The following is an 18,894-nucleotide window of genomic DNA, read 5'->3' as shown; positions in this document are numbered from 1 at the left end:
CATGCAGAGCTGAGATCTTGTCCCTCACAGAGACAGCTGTGAGGGACTGCAGACTAACTGCAGTGAGAAGCAGTACAAGGCACAGTGCCTGTTGGACATGGTGGGAGCCAGGAGCCACTGCTGGTTGGTAATCAGCTCCTTGGCCTGCTCTCCTTTCAGCTGATTTTCTGCAAGCAGGAAGGGTGAACAACATCTGGACTCTGCGCTATGCAGAGTATCCCAGCTCTTCCTGACCTGGGAAGTCAGCAGGAATCATAGAAAAATAGAATCCTGGAATCATAGAATATGCTGAATTGGAAGGATCCAACTCCTGGCCCTGTGCAGGACACCCCAAGAGACACACCATGTGCCTTAGAGCATTGTCCAAATCCTTTTTGAACTCAGACAGTTTGGTGTCATCTCATAGACTTCTTCCGCTGTCAGCATCTACAATAAAATGATTTTTCTTTATCTTTGCTCAAGGTCCATTGTGATTTTGTTGCCCTTATTCCTCTTACGGGAGAAGTTGTTAGCTCTACTAAGCCTGAACAGGCTCACCATGGTAAGGTGAGCCTGCTCTTCTCAGAAATCCCCTTTCGTCTCCTCATAGGTTTTGTTCCTTCTTGCTACACCAAGGAACCTTGAGGTTGTCCTGTGATCATTTTGAGCAATAACTGATCACAGGTTTCTTCCAGGAGCAGAGATCTGTGAAGGCTCATTTATGATAGAAAAAAAAACAGGTTTAGCTACCTGTAACTGGAATTCTTCAGTCCTCTGAATATATGGTCTCCGGACAGGTTTTCCCCTTCTCTTCTGTCTCTGGCTCCACTTCAAAGTGCAGTCTGGGCCAGGGGCCAGCAGATTGATAAAGCATTAAATAGTAACCCATTAGCTGATTTTGAAGCCCTCTCCTGGCTTTTTTGAGTCAGTGCAGCCATTAACAGCAGCACATCTTTTGGCAGGGTGCTGAGCCATGCGGCATGATGTCAGACTTAATGCTTTTGTAGGCAGAATATTCAGAAAGTGAAGATATAAGAAACTTTTGTTGGCTTTCTGCTGTGTTTTGTGATTCCAAACATCCCTGAGATATTGCTTCTTGTTTGCCCCACGTTTCTGTGTGGTCTTTCATAATTGTAAGTAATACTGCTGCCTATTAAGCTCTTTATGTTTCTGTATGAATGCAGTGAAATATTTTTGGTGCTGATTATATCACAATTTAGAAAGGATTTTTGTGAGCCCAAAAAGCTTTCTACAAAAGTCTAAAATGTGAAAGTTCAGTTTAACCAGGTCAGCCAGGCAACAGCTTTCATCCACAACTTGTGTGGTGACTTTTTGAGAAGCCATGACCTCTGATTTTAACAGGTCTGATTTTAACCTCATTGTGGTTTCTGTTGCCATGCTGCCCCATTTCTTCATGCAGAGAAGTGGCTAAACACCAGCATTTCCATCTGTAGTCAGTGCTGGGGACTTACTGTCCTGGGTTTCCAAACACTGACCAGGATTTACTTGGACAGCAATTCTCACAGGGAAATGTTTTTATAACCATCCATCCTTTTACAGATGGTTGAGCAGAAGCAAAGGGAGTTAAGGGAATCCAGCTTAGGTCAGTGTAAATCTGGAATTTAGATCCTCAGAAGTCCTGTTTAGCTGTCACAGCTGTCTCAGAAGCTGGCGTTACAGAGATTCACAGACACCTAGGGGTTTTCCGCTGGACATATGTCTTGGCAGGGCTGAATAGCTGGTGTCTGTCTAGCAGGCATGCTCAGAGCATGTCTGTCTGTCAGGCCCATGCACATGTGGCCATGACCTTGGCCCTTTTTTCAAGAGAGACAGGCATGTGGCACCAGTGTGGACCTCAACCTCAGCTCCCCTGCAAGCTCTCTAGGGAAAGGTTGGGCTGGGGAACCATGTCTGCTCCTGCTTGCTCATGCTCTGCCCAGTCAATCTTGATTTCGTAGTGTTCATGCAAAGTGAAACAGCCCCAAAGGGATAACTGGGAGCATCCCAAGAACAAAGATGGATCATCCACTTGGGCATTCTCACTCCAGAAGGCAGCAGGCTTGACTGCCTCCATTGGAGCATGTGATTGAACCTCAATTACCTGCCTCCTGAAGAAGTCCCTTAACCCCTTAGTTGTAGTATGGAAGGGGATGAGCACAGAATCATAGAGTATCCTGAGTTGGAAGGGACCCACAAGGATCATTGAAGTCCAACTCCTGGCCCTGCACAGGACAACCCCAACACTCTGGGTGCAAAATCTTTTACTAATATCCAACCTAAACCCTCCCTGACACAGCTTCATTCCCTTGGGTCCTGTCACTGTTCACCAGAGAGCAGAGATTGGTGCCTGCCCCTCCACTGCCCCTCGTGAGGAAGTTGGAGACCACAGTGAAGTCTCCCCTCAGTCTCCTCCAGGCTGCACTGGATTGGGATTGTTTTTAAAGGGTTATTATTAGAAACCCAAGCCACACTAATGACCCCAAACCTGGTGATGAGGTGACAACAGATTGCAGTGTGTCAGGACAGCACCATCACCTCAGAAGAGTGCTTTGAATGCTGCTCAAGTACAAGAGGCCTAGCCACATCTCCCTCACCTAAGGGAGGAGATAAAAAGTGCATTAGCAGCCAGATAAGGAGTATCTGTATGTCCCTGTCACCACCCTGCTCACACTCAAGCAGGACATCCCTTCCTCAGCTCAGCTCCCAACTCAGCTCATAATTATAGTGTCTAATATGGGGCACTGGGATGCTGAGGAGGAGGGAAGGCAGCAGCACTCCAAAAGCATCACTGTTGCTTTTCTCCTGGACTCAGCCAATTCCCCGGCTCAAACCAACCACATACTCATCTGCACATCATGGTCCCATTATTTTGTCCATGTTTTTCAGGGCAGGATGGGTCTTCATCTCTATTTAAGCAATTCAAAGCTGCTGGCACCCAGTAATAATATTCTGGATGCAGAAGAGGAAATCGACACTGGGACATAATGTGGCATCCCCACTGTCATTTTCCTTCTTTTTCTCTGTTATTCCCAGGGGTGACTGGGCTGCTGTGATAGTAGAAACACTCAGGAATTTCAGCCCTTCTGTTTGCTCTTTTACTTCCTCTGAAGTACACATCAGTCCTGTGCAAAATACAGGAGCAAATAAGATAATGGGGAACAGAGTGTCCCAAGCTCAGCAGGACTCAACTCTGCTACAAATCTCCCAGCTCTGTGGCACAAGAGGACCATACACTGCATGGGATGGGGAAGGATGCTCCTTTCCTAGGAGCAGCAGTGCCCCAGAGCACAGCTGTGCCCTGGGGCAGATGATCACAAGGGCACTGCTGTGCTGTTGGGTTTGTGTTTAAAGCCTTTCCGATTCTGGTATGTGTCAGCATCATGTGGGGACCATGGAGAGGCCCCTCCTGCTGCCTTGTGCCCCTGGTCTGTGTGTCACGGCAGGGGACACTGTTCCGGGGCTGGCACGGGTGTGACCACAGGGGTGGGGACAACAGAGACAAGGCCCTGGGGTGCTGTCACTGAGGGGCCAGGCAGGTGAGGTGCCTACCTGGGAGGGATGTTTTGAAAGAGCAAGCCATGGTTGGTTTGAACTGAGACTTCTTCCTGAAAGACAAGGTGTAGGCACCCATGATAAGAGAGGGATCAATGAAGGAAGGTGTCTCCATCCAACCCTCAGTGAGGTATTTGCTTCCCAAATGAGGTGTTTGCATCCCTCTCTTCTCTAAAATTCCTTGGGGCTCCTATTCTGAAGCTGAATTCCTGTGCTACACAGGAAGTCTCTGTTGCTACGACACCACCTTCACTTTTGCTGTGGGCAGCTTGCTCAGCAGGTCAAGTCCAACACTGTTACGCTCCTTGCTCATTAGGGACACAGCCTGGATATAACTGGAGCGTTTGAGCTCAGGTAAGTGCTGAGCCAATGCCAGTGCCACATTCAGAGCTACTCTTTCCATATGTGGCTTATTCTTTCCACAAAGAAATATGCCCCTTGAAATAAATGACTGTGAGTAAATCTTTGTAGCTAATGGAACTGAGCTGAGACAGAGGGTTTGACCTACTGCAGTAAAGTGAACAGAGTTTGACTTTATGAAAAGTTCGCAACAGAGATGTATTACTGATTTCACTGAAAATGAAAGTGCTTGGCTGAACTTTTTATTGTGGGACATCATCTGTACTTAGGATGGTTCTGTATGTTACTGATAGAATCAGGCAGGAGCTTTGGGTTTGTAATTGGCAGAACCACAGCCTTCAAAGCCACTGTAGTTGTTTTTATCCTTTTTCCTTCCCCAGGCTCCTTGTGAAGTGTCCTGTGGTCTTGGAACTTAATATTTCAAGCTGGGTCAATTTTGAAGACCTCTTACTTCTCAATCTCCTTTTTCTTTGTAAGACATAGTCCCACCATTCACTTCCCCAGGACCTCTAGCCAGAACAGATCACATAAGAACGTGTTTTACTGTAGTTAGAACTGCTCGACATGAAAGCTTACTAAGGAATACTTATACTAAAAATCGCTCAGCCAGTCCTCTTGTATTGCCATTTAGATCTATCATTCTGATTGATCACTATGTGGTTGGCTAATATTGAGTCTAATTTAACCCTATACATTCACGCATCCATCTATTCTGTCTATTGTACCTGACATTCGACAAATTACTTACTCATGCAAATGATGACCTAAGGCAACCTTTTATGATATTCGTGTTTAATTATACAAATGCTTTTTGATAAATAAGATTATACATCCTTCCATATGTTTATTCAGTCCTTGATGAAAGCAAAATTTAATTTTCATGCAGATTTGTTGGAGAGTGTGTTTAATAAGTGCTGAGTTTTATGTAGTCTGCAGATCACTCTGGTTTTGGGTAGCTGACAAAATCAGTAGGCATAGTTCATAGAGTCATGTGGTTTTTAATCAGGTCTAATTCAAGCTGCTAAATTTTGAAATCTTGGAACTGAAGTCGTTGCCTTTGTGCTCATGCAATAAAGCAAATGTTATTGTGAAAAATAAATGAAAGAGGCTGGCTTACCTATACACTTCAGTGGGCTTTATTTATATTATGAGTTACTGAAAATGTTGCCAAATAACTGATACCTTAATATTTTTAAGAGAAAGATGTTCCTGTAAAACTCACTTGTTCTAAAGAGTAACTAGAGTTTGGCTTGTGTGATTCAGTCAAGGTGAATGTAACTTTTACGTATCAGCCAGGGCCAGGCTGAATTCACCAGATCTGCCTGCCCACATGAAGTGTGTAGAAGGGAGAAACTGCCACAACTGGATATTGGTATTTTTGTTCAGATGTCTTTGAGAACATTATCCCTATTGATCACGCCTCCTCCAGGAGTACCCTTTGCATGTTGTAACGCAGACAGTGGTAGGAATTCGTAGTGTGGAGATCAGGTATGAAGGAGACACAGGAGCACACACTGCCTGAGACATGACTTCTGCTTCCTTTCCCTAAATGTGGTGGTGGAAAATATTCCACTCTTCTGTTAGAAAGTCACTGGGTCAACACAGGTGCTGGGTGGCCATCAAGGGACATTTTCCATGGGCATCATTTCACTGTGTTTTACTCAGTGTCAGTACAGCTGCAGTAGCATCTCTGGCTAAACACAGATATTTTGTAGGCCTGAGTCCTCTGCTAACAGTTTCCTTGTTTTTTGCCAAAGGTGTGGTCGGTAAATTCAGTGGGCCGGACATCAAGCAGCTGGTCCCGCTGCCGGACAGGCCCTGCCCCTCCTGAGGGCCTGGGAGCTCCCCTCTTCAACACAGTGGCGTCCACTGTGGCTGTGGTGAACATCAACCCCCCTCTTAAGCCTAATGGGGTGGTCAGTATCTACAGACTGTTTTCCAATGATACCAGAGGGACTGATGTGGTGGTGAGTATTGTAAGCACTGTTTCTGTACTTCCATTTCAGCTTGTATTTTCTAGCTTTAACAACTTTGTTCTGTTGGTCACAGACTGCCTTCCTCTCCTGGCCTCCTGCTGTTGACTGCTCTGCAATGCACTATCCCATCCATGAGCTTAAGCTGTCTACTGATTTCACATTACCCATTTATTCCTTCTAGTGCAGTTGGCTGCGTCCATGTCTGATTCAGCCAGTTCATCCCACTGGTGCCTGCATGGCCTTCCATTTCCATTCCCTCACACCTGCCATGCTGCTGGCTCGACTCTGGCTCCTGGCATCAATAAGTACCAAGTGCTTTCCTTTGCTTGCTTGACTCTTTCCTTCCTTTTTTTTGCTGAACTCTGCTAAATCATATGCTGCCAAATGAGAGCAGATGTTGTCCCTCGTTGGTGTTTTCTACATATTTTTATTTGTTTGGCTTAAAAACCTATACCAACAAATGAGTACGGCAACAAGGTGAAGTGGCAGTCCCTGTGAGCAGTTTCAGAACAAGGGCAGTGGTTCCTGTGCCAGAACTGCCAGGTCTCCCTTGCTCAGCATAGGAGAGTTTAATAACAGGCTTGCCCAGCACCTTGGCTGTGCTAATGCAGAGCAGCATCATGTTGGCCCTCAACTTAGAGGTACCTACCAGAGAGTGTATTCTCCTGTCTATGAGTAAATTGACCCACCAGACACTCTGGTATCACACTGCCCAGTGCTGTCTCCTATATCCACATTGAGGAAGCTTGTGAGATATGCATGAGTGTTTGCTAGCACACTTATCATGGAGCTATGTTCCAGGTTAATTTATTTTTTGCGTCAGTACCACTTATCCCAGAGTCTCTCTAATGGTTTTCGGTTTCTCTGTTCCTCAGAATGACATTTGCAGTTGACATACAGTGGTCACAGCTCAACTCAAGACGTCTGTGAGGCCACTGATGGCAGAGTCTTTTCCTTTGAAGAGTGCCCTTTAACTTCATAATGGGGGAAAAATGCAGAGTTCCCATTTCACAACAGCTGCATTAATGTCAGATTAAAGAACATGTAGAATCTTCTGCCTGTCTTCTTCTGGAGTTGATTCACCTCCATAACTCTTATTTAGTACTTATGGTGCTTGAAGCCATGACAAGTTCCCTCTTAATTTTTATAGCTGTCCGAAGGGACTGCCACCCAGCAGACAATACATGGACTAAAACCTTTTACCACATACTCCATTGGCGTGGAGGCCTGCACCTGCTTCAACTGTTGCAGCAAAGGACCCATGGCTCAATTCACCACACAGCCGGCTCCACCCTCAGAGCAGCCTCCCCCGCAAATCCGCACTGTGACCTCCAGGAATGCCTCTTTCCAGTGGAGTGCCCCTCAGTCACCCAATGGCATTGTAACCAGGTAGGAGCTGCCACTTGGCTAGAGGTGGTGGCGGAATTGCAGGGCTGAGAGCACTGGACAGTTGTGGCAACTGTGCTCCTTCTTCACCATGTTGGTGGTGATATTTCCTGTGGCCTGAATACCGTCTGGGAAGTGTTTACACGCTTTGCTCCTGAGCAGGATATTGGGGAGGATGAAGGTGGAAAGGATGAGCTGTTGTGAGTGGAGGTGATTGTCTGATGGCTGTGTTTGCACAGCCAAGAAGTTGTGAGTTCAACTGGCAGTGAAGAGGTAGCTGCATCCAGGAGTTACTTAGGCAAATCCTGATTTGCAAAAGTGAGCAGCAAGGTAACAGACATCAACAGTTTCCTTGTAAGTGTGACTTACAACCACAATTGCTCAGTTGTCTTACAGTTAGGATCAAAATCTCCAAGAGAAAGACCGGGATCAGGTCCATTTTTTTCTCCAGTAGCCAGATGGACAGCAAATAGCATGAAATGTATGATTGGTTGTTATGTTATTAAGGCTTTTTATTAATCAAAATCTCAACTTTCTCTTCAGCTACGAGCTCCATGTGTATATGGCATGTCCTCTGAACCTACAGCCAGCAGTGAAGGCTTGCAGCCCTGGCCCAACTGAGGTGAAGTACACAGGAAAAGGACAGAGTGCCAATGTGTCCAACCTGGAGCCTTACACAACTTACAACTTGCGAGTTGTGTCTTACAACTCTGTTGGCAGCAGCGCCTCTGAATGGATTGGTTTCACCACGGAAAAAGAGCGTGAGTATGAGAAATGGTTCAGCCATCAGTGATACCTGCTTCTGAGGCCTGGGGCTGCCTAGAGCCAAATGACTTCCCCTCCTCTGTGGAAGATGATGTCCCCAGAAACCTGTTCTTCCATGCCCTTGGTCACTGTGTCTCTGCAGCATGTTCATTGAAATTCTGCTCTGGGGCTTAACTGCTCATTCCTTCAAAAACATTTCTTTGCTCATCATCTGATGTCACCTCCTCTATCTTGGGAGCCCGGAAACCTTTTATTTTACTGAAAATGGGCAGCAAAGCTGCAGAACATAAAATGTTCAAGTATTACCAGAAGGGTGAGGTGTGGTAATAAATACAGTGCCATAAATAATACCTTGGAAAAGTGGAGATCTTGAAAGAGACCTGGTGATTCTTTTCAGGAACAATCTTACTGTCCTAATTCATGCCACACTCCTGCTAGGAGCTTTCTTTGGATGTCATCTGAATGATTGGATCCTTGTGGACACTGAATTAAGAATGCATTGCTATCTAACTACCACAGGCAGTGCTTTAAGGCCATGTGGTGATCTGCATGGAAATTAGGCATGCAGGACCTGTGCCTACAGGCAGAATAGATTTTGCCATCAAAACTGCATTTGTAGTAGTATAACATCAGCTTTTATTGAAAAGATCTATAGTGCTGTAGCCAGAGTTGTTCCATAACAGATGAGGTGGGCATTTCACCTCAGTCTGTCAGGTCAGGGCAAAGAAGATATTCACTTTTTATCATACAGTCTCATGTCAGGATTTCAGAATCACCTTTTTAAAGATCCCTTTTGCATCATTTAGTAGTTCTGCAAGTAATTACTAAAAATGTATCTGATACATCCTTAGTTGAAAATTTCAGGTGGAACAGGCCCAGATTTTCTTTCATGTCACCACTGAAAACAAAAGTAAAAAAACAAACAAAAGAAAGGTCCTTATCTCAAAAGCTGGGCTTTATTATTAAATTGCAAACTAAAAGGCTGGAACATGATTATGATTTTTAAATGGAGAAAATTCATAAGGAACTGGTGAGACACACAGAACAAAAGGATTTGAAAGCGATTTTAAAACCCCCGCCTACTAGGTCCACAGCCCTCTTCGTTCAGTCTTGCTTTTCTTGCCTTGCTGACTTCTTCATACCCAGTCTTCAGAGTCCCTCTGTCTGTCTCCTTCCTCTTGCCTGGAAGGCTTGCTTTAGTGACAGTGGGCAATTAGCAGCAAAGTGAAGCTGGACAAGCAGCTTTCTTATTAACAAAGCATCATATATAGGGCAGATGGCTTAATGGCAATACCACAAGAAAGGACCACCTCAAGCTTAAATGAAGTTTTTTTATCAGCAAGCTGTTGAGCCCAGCTGATGAACTTTTCCTCCCTGAAGTGAGTTCTGGGTTTCTTTTCTGTCTATCTGCCATCTGTTCTTGCTTTTCTGAAACCCCTTATTTTCATGTATGTGCATGTGTTAAAGATGATCTTGGCAGTTTCTGGGGATTGGAAGAGAGCCTCCTGCTTAGCAGTTGGCTTCCCACAGCACAGCCTGCTGCAGTCCAGCTTGCACACCCTCCCATGTCTTCCTGTCCCCCATCTTAAGCTGGAATTTAATTTATACAGTTTCAGTGTCTGTCCCGTATACATGAAGGTGAAGGGAGGGAGTTCTAGATCTTTATTTTCAAGATATAAGATATTTCTGCTTTCTCAGTGCAGAGACTGGCATGCTACAGCGGCTTTGTCTTTTCTCCTTGTATCTCCCCTAACCATACACGTTTGAGAGAGAAAGGAAGTGCATGAGACACAGAGCTTGTATCATGGAGACCCTCTGTATTTTCACTGTGTAACTCAGTCACTGAATCACTTCTAGCCTATTGGCTAGAAATGATCTTTTTTCCTTCTCTTGCAGCACCTCGGTATATGGCTCCATTCTCCGTTGTCAGCAATTTATCTACCATCCACATAGACTGGAGTCGCACGTTCGTGCTGAACGGCCGCCTGAAGGAGTACGCGGTGACTGAGAGCGGGCAGCGCATCTACAGTGGCTTCGACACTGAGCTCTATTTACCAAGGACATCTGACAAAAGTCAGTTTCGGTTTCCTACAGCTTCCTCTCTATGAAAAGTCTGTTGAGCTAAATGAATATTATTGTGTGCTAAAATTTGAGAAAAACTCTCCATTGCAGTCCCAAGCTAAGAGCGTAGGAGTTTACTACAGGTGCTCTGATGTGCATCTAAGCAGATGCTTGAAAAAAAATCCATGGAGCTAAACTTCCTCTTAAACATTACACCTGACTGGGTGAGACTGCTCTGGCTCATTGTGAGGGTTGAGCTTTCCCAAATCCTGGAGCTCTGTTGCAATTCCACCCTTCAGGGCTACAGTCTGGGAAATACATAGAAATCTTCAGCTCCAGAAAAGACTGGAGTTTGAATTTTCATTTGAATCAAATTAAGTCAGTAGCTCTTGGAATCAGTCATGTTTTGAAATGCAGTTTCTCCTAGAAATTTGCAGTCTTTAAAATACAAGGAAACTGTCAATGTGTGTGTGTGGAAAGAATAAAAAGAAAAAAAACACAAAAAACCCCCATTCTCTGTTTTTAAGACATTGGGGGTTCTTTTTGTCAAAGGATTTTGTAATCTATTTTTTACCTTCCTGATTACTGCAGTGGTGCTAATAATTTTATTTTTTTTCTAACTCAAATGTTCTTAACATGTTTGTGTCAGCCGTGAATGAAGCATTAGGGATTTAGGGCAAAACAATAAATAAATTGAAAGTTGCCAGTTACACTGGAAGAGAGAGGATTGAGTGGTGAAAGAGGAACATATTTTGTAGCAACATCATTATGATGATTACCCATGATCTGCCATGTTTCATAGTTTAGAATTTCAATACCCCTATATAAAGGATTGTGAGGCTCTGGTCTGGGACTCAGGTGCGTTATCATGGCTTATGTGCTATACTTGCCTTGTTTTTTCTCAGACTTGTCCAGCTCTGCTGGTGGATCATGGTGAAAAAGCAGCACCTACAGAATTTTTATTTCTGCTGCTGACAGTATTTTCTAACCTTTTTTGCTCAGCCTTTTTGTTTCAAGTGACCTGCATCACTGATGAAGGGAGTGCCATGACACCGGTCATCAAGTACAGCCCTGGAGATGGAGTTGGTAAATATGAGAAGAAATTACCTAGCACCAGTTCATTTTATGTTTTTGTGCTAGAAATTTGATATTAGTGCATGACAGGCAGGATGGCATCTCATTGCAAGATCAGAGGATTCCTTAGTGCCTTACTGTATGAGGTATGTAGATAATACGTGGTTTTGCTTTGGATGGATTTGTGTTCCTTTACATCATAGAATTGTTGAGTCCTTTAGGTTGGAAAGGACCTTAAGATCATTGAGTCCAACTGTTATCATAGAATCATAGAATGCTTTGGGTTGGAAGGGACCTTAAAGTCCATTTAGGTCCAGCTCCCTTGCCATGGGAGACAACTTCCATTAGACCATGTTGCTCAAAGCCCCATTCAACCTGGCTTCAAACACTTCCAGGGGTGGGACAACTCTCATGATTAGCTTCAGATCCTCTCTCCATACATGTAATATTTTTTCTTTTATTTTTACATAAATATATTGCTCCAAAATGTTGTGCTTTTTCCTGCTAAATAGAATCTGCTCTCTTCCAGATTTTATTTCCAAATTCAGATTATCTTGAATTTCAATCCTGTCCTCCAAAGTTCTCCCTCAGTTTGACAGTGAGAATACATATCCTTTCTCCTCCCTGCATCCCACCCAGCCCAGCAAGGGATATGCACCTGCTCCTCTCCTATGACCAACCAGCAGTTTCACCTGGGATTCGTTCCACTAGTTTATGAGAATGTCATACAAGATATTGTCAGGACCCAGTTTATAACACCTGCCATTTCCCTTCTGTTCATGAGGCTTTTGCCTGTTTTGTGGAAGTGAGGGAGTTTGGTATGGTGACATCTCAGTCACTTCTTGTCCATTAAGCAGTAGATGCCTAACAGTAAAGAGTTCCAGTGAAAGTTTTTTAACTCCTTAGTTTTCTATGAACCAAAGCTAAGTTTGAACCATTTCTAAATGATATATTGGGTTTAATTAATTAAGTTCTTTTTTGAGTTGCATCTTGTTCAGTTTCTTAGAATAGATCTGTCTTGTCTTTGCAATTACTCTTTACTCTACATTTCCCTTATAACGCTTTTCACGTTCTCACTCCATCCTCCTGCAGAATTTCAGGCAAGGCTGCTGTAAAGTCATTATAAGATGTTCCCAATTGCTCTACATCCAACACCTTCCACACTTTGCCCCTTTGTTCTTTTGATTGATGCTTACACCCACAGTCTACTGCAAGCTCTATCAGCACCGTAGGCAACTTGTTGAGGAGGCTTGCAAGTGAAGGTGATGGAAATTCCTTAGCCAAGAGTCTGGAAATGAATGTAGGATTGCAAATAACCAGGAAATCTTGTCACTGAGATTTCTTACATTTGTGTTGTGTACGAGCAAAGCAACCAAGTTGACTGGTTTTTTCTAACAGGTGGGGGGAAGGAGTAAAATGTTTCATGTTCTTTGCTTTTATATTAATGTATCACTTATTTCAATTAAGCCTTCCTCTCCCTCTTTTGTTAATTGCACGGGCCTGCCACTACACAGTTCTGGAGTGAATGTCCTCTGTACTGCTCTGAAATTACCACAGTCATTTCCACTCAAGGTTATTTGGAGAACCCTTTTTTCCTCACATTCCACTTCCACCACCTCCTTTCGGAAGAGCTGCTGATGCAGTGGTGATTTCCAGCCTAAGAAGCAATACCAGAACTTTAAGCAGGGTCTCTTGAGGGTAGTAAGATTTTTATTATAGCCTAGTAGCATATTGAACCATTATGCCACCTTGAACATAAGTGCAAAAAAGCACATGACGACAAAATTACTTAAATTTCTGCCTAATTTATTAGTGGAGAAAGAGATAGCATATTGTTAAATGCTTTCTGAAATAACATTCCCTTTCTCCCCTAATCCCTCTTTTTACAGGTCTGATCTTGACAACACCTGGAGAGAAGGACAAAGCAGAGTCTAAACGTGCAAAATTCTACAACGAGTTGTGGTTTGCAGTGCTGATGGTAGTTCTAGGTTTGATCTTCTTGGCTATTCTTCTCTCCTTAATTCTTCAAAGGAAGGTCAAAAAGCAACCCTATGCACGAGACAGGCCTCCTCTAGTTCCACTCCAGAAAAGAACATCACCAATGAGTGTGTATTCATCAGGTGAAACCCATCCGGTACGTTTGCCAAAATACAGTGTTGTGTATCCATAATGTTATATTTCTATATGGCCCCCAAACACACACACACACACAGGAGTTTTTATTCCTCCTTCTGCTATTTTATTGCTCATTTGGTTACCAAATGGAGGCTGTCCCGTGTAGGAAAAGGACTGTCTGGTGCTACGTGGGCACTGAGAACCAGGCTACAGGTGCATAGTCCAAACAGAGCCCTATAGCACCAGGTTTTCAGGTCCTGAAATGCTTCTGATGCCAAAGACAAACTTTGAATCTGGAGTCAGAGAAAATACAAAGCCACTGCTCTCACCTCATGTTAGCTGACATCTGCAATAGAGTTGAAAAGTCCTTGCATGCTGTGAGAAGGTAGGTGATAAAATATGCTTTTCAGAGGAACTTTTCATATGTTCCCCACTGCCTGCTGTGGATGGCTAACCAGGATCAATCTGACAGTCTTTGTCTGGTATCCATGAGATATGCCTGCAAAAAGCAGGACTTGGGGAGAGGCTCTATTTCTTTCTAGTATCCATCCACCACCCAGCTGGACTGCTCTAGGACAAGCTGCATTGCAGGAAGGTTTGGAGTAGAGAGAGAGCAATCAGGGAAAAAGCTAAGGACTTTCACAAAATGCATATGTGCATCTGTGCACACAGACCTGTGGTGGTACCACCAGAGATGTGAGAGGAAGACTGCTGGGGAGTGATAAAGAGGAAGGTTTTCTGTAATCTTTATCATGACAAATTATAATTCTGAAAAAGAATGCATAAAAAACATGTTCCATCATATAGCAGAGTAGTAGTGCTATCCTACCCCTTGAGGAAAAGCAAAACAAAAGGAATATGGAAATTGTTATGAGACTGAGAATAGAAACAGCCGTGCCTTCCATTTCCATGCTTCTTCCCAGGCACAGGCTGTGAGATGATTCTTCTTGTCACTTCTCAGCTTCTTTTTCCAGTGAGTGCCATCAAGCAGGATAGTGACTCCTGCATCCTTCACGCATTCTGTTCCTTCTTGTCTCGATGCCAAGATGCTGCATCTGTGCCTCAACCAAGGAGCTCTTGGAAACAATGGGATTTCCAGTGTGCCCCTTCTCCTGGCAAAGGCTAAGAGCATAAGAAACTTCTTTTTTTTATCTCATGGTTTTGATTCCTTTTCCTCTACAGTCTGTCATGTTATGTTGTTCCTCTTGACTTTAAAATGTCTTTGCTGTTGGCATGCCTGTCCAATTCCCTTTCGCATTCCTGCTCTTTCTTTTATTTTGTATTTTGTTTTTCCCTTCTCTTTTTCCAGAGGCTCATGGACTTAATAGGAAGGAAGATTCTACAGTTGAAGGACTTAATCTAAGAAGTTAGGACAGCTACAATGGAGTGGCAAAATCGCTTGTGTTTTACAGTTGTTAGTGAGGTCATGTGGCCAGCAATGCTGGCTGCCCTCACAGTACTTGATGACCACTTAAAAGTTAAAAAGTGCCTGATCTTTGCCTGATCTTTGTCAGTTCCCCTACTCCCCCACATCCTGCTACACTGCTCTCCCTCACAGAGCTGCAGCTAATTCACACCCTTTGTAAGGTACACCTGCATTGCACCTTGCCCTGCCCTAATGCTTTTCCTCCCTCTCTTTAATCTCAGTTTGAGACTATTGCTGACACATCCAATTCATCAAGCAGTGTCACTCTCAAAAGATACACAATGCACTTTGAGGTAGAGGCATTAGCTTGCAGAGTTGCAAGATGTGTGATGTGTCAGATGACTCAACAAGCATGCAACAACAGGCATCTGACACTGCATGTTTCTTATGGTGGGTGAATGTTTTTTCCCCTAGTCACGATAACTGAAAAAGTCTGCTAACATCCCCTTGCTGTGCAAGTTTGGGGTATCATTCTGGTAGTAAAAAATCTTTGGACCTCTGCTTGTTGGCTACTTAAAAAACATAAGAAAAAAAAAATCATGGAAAGTCCTGGTTTACAGTGTTGGTTTGTGGTTTTGGATTTTTTTTGTTTGTTTTTTTGGTTTGGTTTTTTTTTTTGGTTGTTGTTGTTTTTGGTTGGTTGATTGGTTGGTTGGGTTTTGGGGTTTTTTTTGTGTTTGTTTTTTTTTCTTTTTCATGATATGATTGTCCACAAGGGGGAAAGGTCCATTTTTTTCCTTCTGTTTATAACTGTGCATGATTTTTGAAGCACGGTTTTCTCTGTTCTCTTCCACTCCTACTTTGTTTTTATTCAGATAAAGTATTTAAGACCATGCCTTTAATTTTTTTATTTATTTCCTGGTAGGGACTAGCAGATACGAAAATTCCAGGAGCTGGTTCTCCCATGAGCAGCCGCAGTGTCCATATCACACCTGGGGGAAGGAGACTAAGTCAGAGCCAGCTAAGTCGCACGTATTCCCAAGCCTCTCTCCATCGCAGTGTCAGCCAGCTGCTCAACCTCTATGACAAAAAGACTTTTGAAGAATCGCCTTGGGATGCCATTCTTCGCAATCACCGCACTGCTGGTCGTGGCTTGGTAAGGAGTCCTGCTCCTCTGTGACACTGTTGTGCATCACCTGCCAGATTTGTCTGTTCTGTTAGAATCATGAAAAGGTCTAAATATCAAAAGTTGCTGAAGACACAGCCAAAAGGCCTAGAAGGTCAGGGTCATAGGTTAGATCCTCAAAATCCTTCAAGTCTACTGCTCTCTTCTGGAGCCACAGGTGATCACACACTGCTCTTACAGGACTCAAGGGATCCACACACATCTCTCTATGGTTTCCACTGAACTATGAACTCCATGGTCTACCAAGGATATGTACCTTGAAGAATTCCCTTCTATTTGGTCGACTCACAGGCTTTTCTTTCTCTGCATTTCAGCAGATGTACATGTGTGAGGCGGGATGTCTTGGCATCCTTCATAAATTTAGTGCCAGAGGTAGGAGCCTGTGTTCTAGGGACTCCTGTTCTGTCAACTGCTGATGAGACCTGCTCTCTGTACTCTGCTCAGTGACAACAGAGAGATCACGTGAATGCTGCTCAGGTCTTCTGGCACGTACGACAAATGACTTCAAACTCTGCCCACATGAGACTAGAATGAGGTTAGGGGTACAGGCAGATTACCCCTTTTTTAATTTAGAAGAGGACAGGACTAGCCAGCGTCAGCAACAGGCATCTGAACACACAGATATAAAAAATGATGATTCTCAAGTCAAGGAGAGTGACAACTTCCTTTCGTCTTTGTTACCAGGAAACAGGCTTCTAACTTCCACTCTTCTCTGCCCCCAACCTGGTTTCTCCTCTTCCCTGACCAAACGTCTGGGAAGGTTCAGGAGCCAGCAAGACATAAGTGTTTGCTCCCTGAAAAAGCTGAATAATAAGGTTCCTAAAAAGGAGCGAGAATGGGTTTGAAAAGCCTGTGAAGTAGTAACAAAATTAGATGGAGTGTGCAGTTAGTGAGTGAATTTTGTCCAAAATGCAAAGTGAACTGGAGAAGGATTGGCACATAAATCCAAGCAGCTTCCTTGGGCTTTCATCTTCAGTACACCAAACAGCTGGAAGGGCTGGAACATACAGGCATACCCCAGTATAGGGGTGTTGGTACCATCACTGCCATAATAGCAGGACCAAGGCAGCTCATAAGGCTTAAGAAAGAATGTAGTGATAACTTAGCTCTAGGCAAACCCCCTGTGGGTACAGGTTAACTTTCAGCCTGCACTCTGCAGCTCCTGGACTTCCCAATTTAGTGGTATCATGACTCAGCCTTGCCCTTTTCTCAGAGCTATCACATCCTTGTGATTTAATTCCTTGGGGACTAACAACTCACCCAGAGTGTACCTCTGTATGATCTCATTAGCCAAAAGAACAGCTTCCTGCTGCTGAGAGGAAGCTCTTGCTCTATCCACTTATCCTGGGCTGACATCATGATTTGGTTTAGCTTGCAATCCCCCCATGTGCATGTTAGAAGTATTTAAAAATACTGCAGTGAGTTTCATAAGTGGCAGGAGCAGAAAAAAACTTTCTCTCCCTTGTGGTGGCAAACAACTCTGACAGCCTGAGCTCATCTACTTTATCAAATGAGCAGCTATACATAAAGAGCTGGGTTATTCTTTTTACCCTCTGTACATTGCTTTACATTCCTCTGAACCCAAGCCTCTGCTCCTGTGTGGCTCAGGTATTCTCTTGCAAACCTTCTGCAATGCTTTTCACTCAGTTCTCTCTATTTCAGTCAGTAGCTTAGGAATAGCAGCAAGTTTTGTTTACCTCTTTGTCCAGCTTGCAAACCAATGTACTAAATGGCTGTAGTGGCCCAGGACACCTCTCTGCAGTAATACTGCTGGTGTTCTCTTTATGCTATGGATATAGCTTATCTCTCTCCTGCTTTCAACTCTTTCCCTGGCTCGATGCATTAGCAGGAGTGGAACTGTAAGAAACTCAGACCCTCCCTTGAAAACAAAACCTTACCTAAATTGTATGGCATGGTTGTTACCCAAAACAAAAATGTAAACATGTATTTTTGTCTTTTCATGTCTCTCAAGTTCCTCAGTACACTACAACAAGCACTATTTTATTTACCATTTGGCAGATATATAAAGTGATTGATTGTATTTTTCTTAACTTACTGCTTACTATGAAAATCTAATTGGTTTGGATTCAGGTGCTTGAATGCTTTAGGTTCTTACCTCATACTGGAAGGAAGGGGAATACATTAGAAATGCACTTATTTATCTATTTCAGAACCATTTTTTAAGGGGGTAGGAGGAAAGAGAAATGAAGGAATCACCCTTAGCCTGGTACAGCTTTGGTTGACATGCTTCTTCTTTTCCCCCTTCCTAACAGTATGTAGATGAAGAAGATCTTGCCAACGTCATCAAAGGCTTCAGCACTGTCACCAAGGAGCACACCACATTCACTGACACCCACCTCTGAAGAACAAAACCACCTTTTCTAGAAAATGGAAAGTGGGTAACTTGCCAAAAGCAGCCTGCATAGCCTTTGGGGGCAGAGACAGGGCTGCTGTTTCCCCACCCCATGCCCAGGAGTTAAAAGATAAAACTGTTTTTTTGGGAGGGGAGGTGGGAGGGTAAGTTGGCCTTTTTTTCACCATCTATTTCACTATATAATAAAAACTGTGTGTTAGCACTGACACCTCATAAGGTAAGAGAACAGTTTGAAAATCCCCAAGTCATACATTAGTAAAAGACTGTGAGGGTAGAGGCTCTCTCATCTTTGTCTCTCATCCAGCTTTCACAGTTGAGGAGGATTGTAGGGGTGGGGCAGGGAGGGATGGGGGGCAGCATGTTTGGTAATGAAAAGCGTTTTACGTGTCCAAAAAACAGCATGTGGCTAAAAGGGGCCTGCATGGCAGGATAACTATGTTTTCTCCTGGCCTGACAAAGCTCCATCACAAAATTTTGTTCATGCAGAGATGAATAAACAGCAGTGAAGGAATTCTTATGAAGTTGCTTCAACCTTTGTGTTCTCTCACTCCCTCTTCCCCACCCTCTCGGCTCAAGTTAAAAAAAAACAACAAAACAAGCCATTAATTAATGATTAACTCCAAGCATGCTTTTTCAGAGGTAGAAAACCTCTTAAGACACTCCCTGTTGAACAGTTGCTGTCACACCCTTCCCTTCTGCT

The 18,894-nt window shown here is 43.7% G+C and overlaps 1 protein-coding gene across 8 annotated transcripts in view; it reads left to right on the top strand.

Annotated features, from left to right (window-relative positions):
- USH2A (usherin) overlaps positions 1-18,400 on the top strand; it is a 379,012-nt gene extending 360,612 nt beyond the window's left edge. For 4 of the 8 annotated variants that reach the window (XM_027681679.1, XM_027681684.1, XM_027681681.1 and 1 more), the window contains 9 exons: positions 5,649-5,858; positions 7,018-7,256; positions 7,797-8,014; positions 9,915-10,091; positions 11,082-11,165; positions 13,043-13,287; positions 14,916-14,987; positions 15,560-15,790; positions 18,094-18,400. In XM_027681679.1, coding sequence (XP_027537480.1) covers positions 5,649-5,858; positions 7,018-7,256; positions 7,797-8,014; positions 9,915-10,091; positions 11,082-11,165; positions 13,043-13,287; positions 14,916-14,987; positions 15,560-15,790; positions 18,094-18,183 — 1,566 coding nt within the window. In that variant the 3' untranslated portion in view covers positions 18,184-18,400. Of the gene's footprint in view, positions 1-5,648; positions 5,859-6,742; positions 7,257-7,796; positions 8,015-9,224; positions 9,392-9,914; positions 10,092-11,081; positions 11,166-13,042; positions 13,288-14,307; positions 14,421-14,915; positions 14,988-15,559; positions 15,791-18,093 lie in introns of those variants that run through there. The other 4 variants (XM_027681680.1, XM_027681683.1, XM_027681685.1 and 1 more) reach the window with 4 other exon arrangements.
- Positions 18,401-18,894: the final 494 nt, after the last annotated feature.

This window comes from Neopelma chrysocephalum, unplaced genomic scaffold (genome assembly GCF_003984885.1).
Source record: "Neopelma chrysocephalum unplaced genomic scaffold, ASM398488v2 Primary Assembly neopelma1_61b, whole genome shotgun sequence".
NCBI lineage: Eukaryota > Metazoa > Chordata > Aves > Passeriformes > Pipridae > Neopelma > Neopelma chrysocephalum.
Note: the sequence above shows the minus strand (reverse complement) of the source record. Positions and strands in the feature narration are given on the sequence as shown.